A 12,925-nucleotide genomic window follows, 5' to 3' on the forward strand; every position below is an offset into this window, starting at 1 on the left:
GTTGTATAACTCGTCAAGATCTCCAACTTTTATTTTGGTCATGTCTTCATTTCATAAAATGTTAAGTGCTTGTTTTAAGTGTTTCAATAGTAGTCCGAACATGTTGCAGTAGTAATAAGTGCCTATTTTATGTGTCTGTGTGTTACAACTGTTTTAGTAGTAATAGAGTGGATGCTAAATAGGTTCATCTAGATGTTGCAAAGGGTAGTCTCACACACATGCATAAATGTAATCTCACACACATACATAGATATATAGTCTCACACACATGCATAAATAAAGTCTTATAAACACACACACTTACACAAAACACTCCACGTTCAACAACTAGCTAGCCCGCTGTAACAGCTTTTCCCTTGACACCTTTTCATTCCTATGGCAATATGTTTTTGGGCAGGTTCTTTTCCACAACACTAATCTTCTTAGGAAAGTCTATGAATAGTGGCATTTCATCATAGTTATTGTAAGCTTCAACATCGTCAATGCCATCAACTCCAATTATGTGCTGTTTCCCGGAGGCAACCACATGCTTTGTCTTCTTTTGGGGGAAGTTACTTTGTGGGTCAGGTGTATAGAAAACTTGTATGACACATGAAGCGAGCACCCAAGGGTCATCTTGGTAGCCTAGATTCTCGAGGTCCAGGACTCTCAATCCGATCTCATTCAGTTGGTGTTGTTTGATCTAGCGGCATTGAAACAGGGCCACCATTATATCCCTTCCATAGTAAAGTTCCCATATCTCTTCAATTATGCCAAAGTATTGGATCTTTTGCCCTACTCCATTGAGAGCTTCTATTCGAACACCACTGTTTTGGTTCACATATTTACTATCCTTTATGTGGGTATAGTACGTGTACCCATTGATGTCATAAGCTTTCCAAGATGTCACTTTTCTCGATGGCCCCTCCACCTACCTACTGATGGTAATAGAGTCTATGGTTTCTCCAGACAGTATGTTTTTGTCCTTCAACCATGTAGTTAGTTGTTGCTTGTGCTATTTCATGGCCCAATCATCTGAACGACCATTTCTCTCCACCATAATGATAGCCAAGTGTTCATCAATATACGGTTGCATCATTTGTGTACTCTACAAGACACTATAATGCGCCCGACTCACTTCTTTGTAATCATGGTCGATGAACACTTTTCTACCACTGGTGCCCTTCCCAGCTAGCCTACCCTTGTGATGAGAATCGGGTTTATCAATCCCTTTCTGTACTTTTAGGTACTCTTGACAGCACTTGATGACTTCTTCAGTACTGTAACCCTCTATCATGAAGCCCTCTGGGTATGCTCGATTATGCACGTATCAGCTTATAACCGACATGAAGCGCTCATATGACCACATTTCATGCAAGTAGCAAGGGCCCAGCGCCTGTATCTGATGAACCATGTGAATCATGAGATGTGGCATTATATCAAAAAAGCAGGAGGTAAACACATCTCTAGTTGGTTTTGTGTCTCCACCATAAATTCATGTAGGTCACTCAGCTCTTTCTTGCCAATCGTCTTCTGTGAGATCTTCGAAAAGAAGTAGCACATGCGGGTGATGGCCATTTTCAAGAACTCTGGCTTTATAGCCCTGATTGCAATAGGTAGAAACACTGTCAGCATCACATGACAATCATGAGCCTTGCAGTGTGTTATTGACAAGTCCTTGATTGACACTAGCTTCTTCAGATTCGCTGAAAACCTAGTTGAGACTTTGACCCCCCTCAGGAAAGTGCATATAGCTCTCTTCTCTTCTGGTGTTAGGTTGAAGCACGCCGCGGGTAGAGTGTATTTTCCATTAGCCTCAGGTACCGAGTGAAGCTGTGGCATCACGTTTAGCTACACCATGTCTTTCCATGATTTCAGACAATCCTTTGACTTGCCTATGTCCATCAAGGTAGCAATGAGACTCTCAAAGACATTCTTCTGCACGTGCATAGCATCAATGGCATGGGGGACCTCCAAGTCTGGCCAATAAGGCAGATACTGAAAGAAGATCGATTGTTTCTTGAAAGGTACGCCTTCGACAGGAGGTGTGCTTCTATCTCTGTTCATCTCATCCGGATTCTTCTTTTCATAGACGACACATATGTTTTTCACAATTCTGTACATGTGTTCTCCGTTATGACGTCTCTCAGGAGGGGGTTCAATCTCTAGGGTGTTGTCATAAAATCTAAAGAACAATTTGCTGTGGTACTTGTGACTTGTCTTTAAGAAGCGTCGGTTCCTTAGGTAAACTATCTTCTTGGATGCATCCAGGAACACCCATGTAGTACCATCCAAGCAAACTAAGTATCCCGTCTTTCCTTTGATCTGTCCAGACAAAGCAAACAATGTGAGGTAATCATTGGTAGTAATAAATATTATTGCTCTACATGAAGTCCTCCTTTCGGAACGCATCGTACATTGGCTCCCCATGCCTCCATAGCCTTTCCATTTCTTGCATCAAAGGCTTAAGGAACACGTCTATATCAATGCCTAGTTGATTAGGGCCAGAAATAAGAATAGTGAGGAGAATGTACTTTCTCTTCTAACACAACCACGTTGGGATGTTGTACATGGTCAAGATCACTGGCCAAGTGCTGTGGTTGCTCATCCTCTCATTGAAGGGATTCATTCCATCGATGGTCAAGCCAAACCGTATATTCCTTGGGTCATCGCTGAATTCTTTGTGCTTCTCATCGATCATTTGCCACTGACTATAATCAGCCAGGTGTGCAATCTTATCATCATCCACCTTGCGCTCATCATCCCACCATGTCATGAGTGCGGCTTCTTTAGGGTTTAGGAAGATACGTCTCAATCGGTCGGTCACTAGCAGGTACCACATTACCAAGGCAGGAATTCTTCTCTGCTTTGCATCGTTGCCTAATGGAGTGTTCTCTGGGGGCTGAGATTCTTGTACCACCTTTTTCGTACCCTTCTTATTCCTCTTTTTCTCTGTGGAGGCTTCGTCCCCACCATAAAGGTCATTGTTCTTATACCGGCTGGCCCCACACCGGGGACATTTATCCAGTGACTTGAATGTTTTGCCACAAAAAAGGATACAGTGGTTGGGGCATGCATAGATTTTTTTCAACCCCCATTGTCAATGGATATATGACCTTCTTCGCTTGGTATGTGTTGGCGGGAACTGAGTTTGGTTGTGGCAGCACCCATGATAGGAGACGTAATAGATCATTGAAACTATAGTATGACCAGCCGTACTTAGCCTTCAGGATGAGTAGCTCAAGCACAAAACGTAGCAATGTCCAATATGTCGGACAACCATTTTTAACACCATACACAGTCTCCTTCAATACTTTTGTTACCCTTTTCAAATTTTCTAGACCTTTCGGGCTCTTTAGTAAAATCTCTAGTCCAAGAGCATGAATCATGTCCTCCAAATCATCTTCATCCCTGACACGTGCTCCGCCATCATTATTGGCACCACCTTCGTCGTTACCATCCCAACCACCAGCATCACCACCTTGTTCATTGCCAAACTCAGGATCCATTCGTGCATCAAGCTCTGCTGAATATTGAGATAGGGATTCTAGGGTTTCGTCGTCGTATTCCTCCTCATCCTCATCGTTAACAATACCATTTCACCATGATGAATCCACACTGTGTAGTCCTCAACAAATCGTCGCATAATCAAATGTGATCTGATGATAGTTACATCTGTCCATGCCATACAGTTCTTGCAATCTTTACAAGGATAAATAATTATATTCTTATTCTCTATCAACGTCGTTGCATGCTTCTCTACGGCTTCAATAAATTTATCCACCTCTTCATGGAAACATGCCTTGAACCTTAACGAACCATACATTCAAGAGTTCTTGTACTCCATCTTTTACAACAACAACAAAATAAACATTAAAGGACTACTTATTTAGATATATATAAAATAAATCAAATTAATAATTACTTGAGAATAATTGTATATACTTCAGATATATATGAATATAAATCAAACATAATTACATGAAGCATACAAACACACCATGGTAGAAAAGAATTAATTAATGGCCTATTTATCCATAAATAATTAAAATACATATTTGTTGATTACAATAAACAATTTCAAAGACAACAATTAGCAACAATTATATTTTATCCAATATCTTCCATGCAAACCCTAGTCCAATTTCATCAAACATAAATTTACAAAAACAAAATTAATAAAAAAACCAAACCCTAGATCTAAATCTAGATCTACATGCACATTAAACATCCATAAAACTAACTAATTGTTTACTAAAATCAAGAAACATGGACCAAATCAGGGTATGATCTTGTTCTCCTTCCTAATTTACCCTAGTACATTCAAAACTTGGGTCTAATTTGCTTCATAAGTAGCTCAAGCACCATAGAAGAGAGAGGAGAGTAAAACTCTAATTACTCACTAACCAACCATTAAAACTTCAAAAAAAGTATGGAATAACATTTTCTTACCTTCTACAACCTCTCCACCAAAAAAATTGAGACTAAAACATTCCCCCTTACTAGAGCAATTTTTAGGAGATGTCCAAGGCCTCCCAAGCCTTTTTTTTGGTAGGAGTGAGTGACCTTAGGAGGAAGAAGGAGGCTGCAATCTTTTGTTAGTGCATTTGTAGGGGCGGCTGGTGATTGAGCCGCCCCTACAAATCGCAATACCGGGAGCGGCTGGTGAGTGAGCCGCCCTACAAATCGACCCATTTGTAGGGGCGGCTCGTATCACCAACCGCCTCTACTGTGCCATTTGTAGGGGCGGCTGGTCTCGTGGGTCCCGAACACGCCTACTGTAGAAGCGACTCTATCACAAGCCGCCCCTAAAAAAATTGTTCCATTACCACAAACGTTTTTTTAGTAGTGTCACCTTCTACTCTGGACAGGTAAAAATATAGTACCTCATAGTTCCCTGCTTGCAACGCAGTTGTGCTAGCTAAACCCACAACCGCGCACGAACAGCTCCTATACTTGTCTGTCTGTATACGTGGACAGCTCTTATACTTGTCTGTCTGTATACGTGGACGCAGGTGTGAACAAGCTTGACGAAAACTGTGTGGACGTACTTGACTGGTGTTGTTATCAAACACCATGGCCCAGCCACCGTCCGCCTTTATTGTCCTCGCCCCTGGGCTATTTAAGCGCGTCACCCTGGCCCGATTCAGTTCGCCGGCCAAAGACAGAAGCGAGAAGCCAAGCGCGCTGTTGCCGCCACTGCCGTCACGCTGCTGAGGCACAGAGCGCACTCACGTCCTCCAGCACCAGGTAACTGACCACCCACTGCCTCATGGCCTCAAGATTCATATTAGCAAAAGCACATATGGAAATGCTTCTCGGTGATGGTTCTGGGCCTGCATATTTGCAAGCTTTCTCAGCCCCATTTGGCCGTTCAACAGCACTTGGGGTTAGTGGCCGCAGGAAAATGCTTGCGTTAACTGAAAAATGTTGGGCGCACCTGTTGTATTCGTTTGTAAATTAACAGTTTGTCAATTAACTATGTATTAACTAGTACTTTAGTGTAAGCATATATTTGTCCTCAACATATGAAATTATTTTGAATGAAGTGGTGAAATATTGGGTCTAAAATTTGATGGGAAACTGAAATTTCAAAAACCGTGGAAAATTTTGTATTTTTGTGACAACTTTTGAAATTCCCAGAAAATCAAGGAGGGGGATTTGAAGTGATTTGATTTGAATTCTAGGAAGGGGTTTGGGTTGGAGACTCAAGGTAAATATTTTTGGTGCCACAAATAAAATCCATAAAGCACATCAACACACGAAAATGCATATGGTGAATTTTAATTTAAGGTTTAAAATAGTTTTGCAGAAAATAAGTTTTAATTTGTTGTAAAATTTTAAAAATTTCAAATTTTTAGTGAATTTTAGCATGAGGAAAAACATAGGGGGTTACAACTTGATCCTACGGGTTGGTATTCCATATTGATTTTTCATATACCGGCCGTGTTCGACATAAGTCCGCTCGATTTGGTTTGTTTTCAAAATTCTCGATATTCCGTAAGTTCGCATTCGTTTTCGCGTCCGCCTTTACCGCTTTCGCTTTCGTTTTCATATTCAAATGTAAAAGTAGAAAACGGTTGAGGGGTTTTCCGACAGTTTCCGACTGTTTTCATCCTTATTGATATGGCCTATACCAAAAGTTGTACTTCTCAATATAATATAAAACTTTGTAGTTAATTTTTTTTATTTGAAGTCATTTAGAGTCCTAAATATCTATTCAAAGTTCATAGAATTTGAAATTCAAAATTTAGAAGTCTTACACGACCTCGGAAGGTCACATAGTTAATACCAAAGTTGTAGTGGCCAACCTAACCTATATATTTGTTGTTGACAAGTTTTTTATTTGAAGTTGTTTGGTATCTCAAATATTTATTTTAAATTCACATATTTTGAGATTTAATTATTTGAACTTTTCAAACAATCTATGATAGAGACACATCCTATATACTAAAGTACTAAAGTTGTAGTGCTTGACAAGATTCAAATCTTTATAGTTGATTTTTTTTTGTTTGAGTTCATTTAGTAGCTAAAATATTTAATATAATATTATAAAATGTTAATATAAAAAGATTGGGTCCTATATATAATCATAAATTAAATAAGTATATGCTATAGTGGTAGAGAAATGTTATCGCTGAGTACTAGATCGCAAATTTGCAGTGCCAGTAGTAGTGAATTTCCAAGCTTACCTCTCCAATCACAAAGTCCGAGGCGGGCTCTGTGGAGCCGCCATCATCATGCTTGCTCATGCGGTTGCGCATCTAGGGGTCGCACACCGGTCAGCCCTGCTGGCACACGCAGCGTGATAGTGCCCACCATGATCTCCATGTCCAGACCCCGCCCCTCCCCCCCCCCCCTCACGCACACACCCCCTCCCCTCCCTCCTAGCTCGCTCCCTCCCATCCTCTCCCGCGTGTGGCCGGCGCCTCCCCTCCTCCCGCCGGCGGCCGGCCCCCTCCCCTCCCTCTCTTCCCCGGCCCCCCTCCCCTGGATCTGCCGCCCCGCCCCTCCCCTCCCTCACCAGCGGCGCCCCTCCCCCGGATCTGCCGCCCCTGGCACTCGGCAAAGTAATTGTATCCCGTAGTGTTGGCTGCGTTGATCGATCTAACAGTTGTTGTTTCTCATTGCATGCCTGCCTCCATCAACGTCCAGCTGCCAACTGCCAAATTATGGAAGCAGGTATTAAAATCTCATTGTTTGTTGTACCTCCCACAAATTAGAGCTTATTTGATCCAAGGGGCAAAGAACGAGTCAATCCTTTATAAGCATATAATTTCATAATATATAGGAAGCACATTAGTAGGTGCCGTGGTGCATAAATTAGTAACTGGTGAGCATTGTGGTGCGTGTTTATCCTTGTGTAATGGGTGGGTGAAATATTGTATACTGTCGTGTGCATATTAATTCACTACCGGAAACGTCTAAGTTGCCGAGTGTCAGGTGCTTTGCCGAGTGTTCTTTTTTGGACACTCGGCAAAGACGCCTTTGCTGAGTGTTTTTTTTGACACTCGGCAAAGAGGCTATTTGCCGAGTGTTTTTTTAACACTCGGCAAAGAGTCTCTTTGCTGAGTGTTTTTTTTGACACTCGGCAAAGGGCTTCTTTGCCGAGTGTTATTTTTTTACACTCGGCAAAGAAAATTTCAAAGCACATTTTGAAGTAGTAAATTAATTCAAATGAAAAAGTTTTCAACTACAAAGTTGTATAACTCATCAAGATGTACAATGTTTGTTTTGGTCTTTTCTTCATACGACAAAGTGAAAATAAATTTGTTCACAAATCTAACATATCTCTCTTGTAGTTTCTGAAACTACAAGAGAGATATATAAGATTTGTGAATAATGTTAGAACGACCATGTCGAATGAACAGATGACCAAACAACCAAAATAAACTTTGTAGATCTCGAAAAGTTATGAAACATTGTAGTTGACAACTTTTTGATTTGAAAACATCTTGTCATGCAAAACTGTGTTTGAATTTCAAAATTTTAAAATTCAAATTTTGTAAACAACCTCGGATGGAAAAACTTCCTAAACTAAAAGTGTAGATTTTGAAAAGTTATGAAACTTTGTAGTTTACAACTTTTTGATTTGAAAATATCTTGTCATGCAAAACTGTGTTTGAATTTCAAAATTTTAAAATTCAAATTTTGTAAACGACCTCGGATGGAAAAACTTCCTAAACTAAAAGTGTAGATCTCGAAAAGTTATGAAACTTTGTAGTTTACAAATTTTTTATTTGAAAACATCTTTTCATGCAAAATTGTGTTTGAATTTCAAAATTTTAAAATTCAAATTTTGTAAACGACCTCGGATGGAAAAACTTCCTAAACTAAAAGTGTAGATCTCGAAAAGTTATGAAACTTTGTAGTTTACAACTTTTTTATTTGAATTCATTTAGGGCCTCAAACATGCAATTTACACTCGATTTAGTATAATATATTGGGAACTAAAACGGAATAGAGACACAAGTGAGAGTGTGGTGTAGTGGTAGAGGAGATACGTGCACAGCGAGAGGTCTTGGGTTCGAATCGCGTCGGCCGCGTAGCCATGAAATTCACGCGAAAAATGTCGTAGATGGGTGGGCGGGCGCTGGCCGGTGGGGGCCTCCATCGATAAAAAAAAATTCAATTTTTTGGGTAAAAATTCCTATTTTTTTCGGGTTTTTTTTTCGATTTCAACTTTACCGAGTGTCGGGCACTCGGCAAAGTTGGCTTTACCGTCACTTTTTTGGACGAGTGCTGTTCGCCGAGTGTTACACTCAGCGAACCATTTGTCGAGTGTTTTATGCCTTTTGCCGAGTGTTTCGGGCACTCGACAAACTCAAGGAGTCCGGTAGTGATTAGAATCTGAATATGTGCACAAACGGACGGCCGATTCAATTCCGTTCCTGTTTCGTTATTACTGACAATTATTGAGCAGACAGTTCAATACTTTTCTGGAACATTAGACTGATTTTCGATCCAACAATTTATTATTTATATCTAGGGAAAAGGACAACGATGATGGACAGCCGGCTGCTTGATGCCGCGGCATCTGATGACGCGACAATGATGAAACAGTTGGCCCTTCATGACCCAGCCGTGCTGCTTGGAACAACTCCACAGGGCAACACCTGCCTCCACATCTCCGCCGTGCATGGCCATGATGGATTCTGCATGGAAGTCATGGCCCTGAACCGGTCGCTCCTCTCCGCTGTCAACAATGACAGGGAGACTCCACTTGTCGCAGCAGTGACAAGTGGCCGTACCAGTACCACTTTAGCTTCATCTTTTCTCAGGTGCTACCGTGATCTCCATCCGAGCGAGGCAATCTTGATGCAAGACAAGCAAGGGAACAATGCACTGCACCACGCCATCCGAAGCGGCCGCAGGGAACTTGCGCTGGAGCTGATCGCAGCGGAGCCTGCTTTGTCCAAAGCTGTGAACAAATACGATGAGTCACCCATGTTCATCGCGGTGATGAGAAATTACAAGGATGTCTTCGAGAAACTGTTGGAGATTCCTGATTCTGCTCATGGGGGGACGGACGGCCAGAATGCTCTTAATGCTGCGGTGAGAAATGGAAATTCAGGTGAGACATGCCAGGTCCTATACCTTTTTGCTTCTTCTTTTTTTCGAGAAACTAAAATCTGTGTAAGGGGTGACGTACTATTATTCTTTTGGTTTTAGTCCATGCCAGAGCCAATCCAAAGATTTCTGGGGAATAACAAAACAGGGCAATAAAAAAGTTGTTTCGATTTTGTGGCCAAGCCAATCTATGAGAGAGAAGATTGCCTTTTTTACTATCCTTCCTACACTACTACAATAAACTTAATGGAGGCAGGCGTTTTTTATTTTCGGAGGCAGGCAAAGGCAACCGGCTCCCTCGAAAGATCATGGTTAATCCGTGAATAACGGAGGCGTTTACCTTGCCTGCCTCGGTTAATCAGTTAGCGGAGGCGGGCGTCTTATAACGCCCACCTTGGTAAATCAATAAAAAAACAAAAAAAATTCAGGCCCAACGCTGAGCCCACTCTCAGGCCCAACACTGGGCCCGCTTCCGGGAACGTCGTGCCGCCGCTGGTGGTCGGATCCACGCCCACGCCACTGCTGGTTGCAGGATCCGCGTCGGTGGTGGCCGGATCCGCGCCCTCGCCGCCGTTGGTGGCCGGATCCGAGAGCCCGGATGCTGGATCTAGCCGAGCAAAATGCATGCATGATGGCCCGTGCAATGTCCTCCTCATTCCAAAGCTGGGCATGGCAAATATTAGTTAGCTGGGGCATGTCAAACTATATTGGCCACGAACCAATGCAAATGGGTGCCAAAAATTTTCTGACTAGCTTGTCAAATATGGCTTGGGCCGAAAACAGATACAAAGCAGACGTGCCCTTTAATTTATTACCACCCCATCATATCACACATGTCGTCATTCGATGGATGTTGACCTTCTTTAATTACTTACATGATTTGCAGCTATCGCTAAACAGATTATGGAGACACGTCCTGCGCTCGCAACAGAAGATAACAAGAGTAACAAAAACACTCCACTGCAGCTGGCTGTACTTGGGGACAAGATTGACGTGCTAAGTGTACTGTTGGATCATGATCGGTCTTTAGGGTATGTAGCCTCCTCAGATGCCGGTGGTGTCCCTCTTCTTAATTCTGCTGCATTCAGAGGCCATGTTGGTGTTGCCCGAGAGCTTCTTAAACATTGTCCAGATGCCCCCCTTGCTGAAACAAATGGCTGGACATGTCTGCACGAAGCTGTGTGGGAAGGACAGATGGAGTTCGTAGATTTTGTCCTGGGTTTGCCACAATTCGGTAGACTCATTAACATGCGAGATAAAGATGGAAATACTGCTCTGCACATCGCAGTCCAAAAGTGCAATCCGAAGATGGTCGCTGCTTTACTGCTTCACCCAGACATAGACGTCACAGTGCTTAACAACAGTGGAAGCGATGCAATAGGGGAATTGTGGACTACCACCGACCATTCCAAGACATTAAACTGGGTACGTACGTTACGTCGTATATAGGTTTTCTTAATTATTTGTACGTATAGTACTACTTTCATTACTCCACAAAAAATCAGTGCTTATGCTAATATTCTATGCACGCGCGTGTCGATCCATCTTCCTTACCTGAAACATCAGATTTAGACTATCATGGTTACCAAGCTCCTTTTGCATCTTTCTATATGCAGAACGAAGTATCCATGCTTATGTTGAAAGCTGATCCTCAAGACGCAACAAATATTTATAATGTCTGGAGGGAAGCCCACCATAAAGTGACAAAATCATCTAGGGAGGATATCAAGTCACTGACTCAAACATATACAGGCAACACTTCCCTGGTGGCGATTCTCATTGCCACCATTACCTTTGCTGCTGCTTTCACTTTGCCCGGAGGATATAGCACTGATGCTGGAACCGAGGGGCTTCCCATCATGGCAAGGAAGTTTGCGTTTAAGGCATTCCTGATCTCCGACACCTTGGCTATGTGCTCCTCACTTGCTGTTGCCTTTGTATGCATCATAGCCAGGTGGGAGGATCTTGAGTTCCTGCTTCACTACAGGTCTTTTACAAAGAAGCTTATGTGGTTTGCATACATGGCAACCACCACAGCATTCGCAACTGGTTTATACACTGTTCTGGCTCCTCGTCTCCTATGGTTGGCCGTTGCGGTATGCACTCTGACGTCTTTACTGCCCATTCTCACTAAGATTCTTGGTGAATGGCCCATCTTGAAACTTAGATTTCGGTTGGGTCGGACTTTCAATTCAGAGCTCCTCGATATGGTCTAGCTTCATCACCTTCAGTTATTGGTTCCATCTGCTTTATGTTGGAAACATAAGGGAACAGCATATGTTGAAATGTTTGCCAAACAGCACTATTGTTTGGGTAGTTTGGAATCGCTGTAATAAAGCCTGTGTAGATGAGTGATAGTATTTTATTTCCGAGTTGGACATCCTACAACTCTGCTACTTTGTTGATGAGAAATATGTTAGGTTCCACAGGATTTGTCATTGTTAGATTGATCTCTAATCCTAACTGGACCCAACGGCCCAGTTGGGCCTTTGATTCGCGCCCTGATCGGGGGCGCCCAGCCCACCATGGCTGGAGGGCCCCTATCACACTGTGCTATAAAAAAAAGTGGGGGCTGGCGGCTCTTATCACGAGGTTGACCTGAGCCGAGCTCCCCACCGACATCTAAACCCTAATCCGATCAGAGAGGGGCGCAGCTAGTGACGGAAAGCCACCAGCCGCGCCGCCTCCGGACTGCGTCACCGGACTTCACTGCCTTCATTGCCGGTCGCCACTGCCTATCACCGACATCCTCTTCCTCGACCATCGCTGCCCTAGCGCAGATCGACTACATGGCGGACGCGAGCAGATCTTCCACTGCGGTGTAAGGTTTGACACGTCCATCTTCTACTCCACCCCTCTATGTCTCGTTGCAATAGTAGATGTACTAGGGCTCGTGATTCTATTCAATAGCAAGTACCCGGCTAGATCTATGTTCCTAGTGATCCTATAGGTCTAACAATGGTACCAGAGCCATCGGTTTCTAGGGTTTTTAGATCTAGAACGGGTAAACCGATTAGAAAATGAAGTAGAAGGTTAGATCCAGTGTGGGGCTAACAAGAACAGAGGGTTCGGTTGAACCCTAACCCTAACTGGGTTATGGAAAGGAGGTTCGGTTGAACCCTAACCCTAACTGGGTTAAGGAAAGGACAAAAAGAAGAGGGTTTCGGCCTTAAGAAGGTAAGAGCCAAACCCTAAACCCGTGAAGATTTCATGGGGAAGATGAACAGTGGAACCCTAACCCTAACTTCGATCCCCATCCCCAATCGGTTGAATCCGAGAGCAGAAATAGAGAAGCAAATCAAAGAGATCGATGTTGGGGAAGGGGAGACCTACCTCGCCACTGCGCAGCGCTGCTACCTCGCCGGCGCGCAGGGAG

General features: G+C 43.0%; 1 protein-coding gene across 2 annotated transcripts; it reads left to right on the forward strand.

The window, feature by feature from the left end:
• The first annotated feature begins 5,147 nt into the window (after nt 1-5,147).
• On the forward strand, nt 5,148-12,162 carry LOC136490283 (ankyrin repeat-containing protein At5g02620-like). 2 transcript variants are annotated; one of them, XM_066486759.1, is made up of 5 exons: nt 5,158-5,229; nt 7,135-7,161; nt 8,969-9,553; nt 10,436-10,974; nt 11,166-12,162. In XM_066486759.1, the coding sequence occupies exons 2-5, from the start codon at nt 7,152-7,154 to the stop codon at nt 11,763-11,765; spliced, it is 1,734 nt and encodes a 577-aa protein (XP_066342856.1). In that variant the 5' UTR covers nt 5,158-5,229; nt 7,135-7,151; the 3' UTR covers nt 11,766-12,162. The 2 variants fall into 2 exon arrangements, with proteins under 2 accessions (XP_066342857.1, XP_066342856.1); XM_066486760.1 differs by lacking the exon at nt 7,135-7,161 and having other exon boundaries at nt 5,148-5,229.
• Nucleotides 12,163-12,925: the final 763 nt, after the last annotated feature.

The sequence above is a fragment of the Miscanthus floridulus genome, chromosome 10, assembly GCF_019320115.1.
Source record: "Miscanthus floridulus cultivar M001 chromosome 10, ASM1932011v1, whole genome shotgun sequence".
Classification (NCBI taxonomy): Eukaryota; Viridiplantae; Streptophyta; class Magnoliopsida; order Poales; family Poaceae; genus Miscanthus; species Miscanthus floridulus.

What these genes read in the sequence shown, in the direction of transcription:
- LOC136490283 (XM_066486759.1), top strand. An exon ending in GGTGAGAAATGGAAATTCAG is followed by an intron (nt 9,554 to 10,435) that starts GTGAGACATGCC and finishes CATGATTTGCAG; the next exon opens with CTATCGCTAAACAGATTATG. An exon ending in ATTCCAAGACATTAAACTGG is followed by an intron (nt 10,975 to 11,165) that starts GTACGTACGTTA and finishes TTCTATATGCAG; the next exon opens with AACGAAGTATCCATGCTTAT.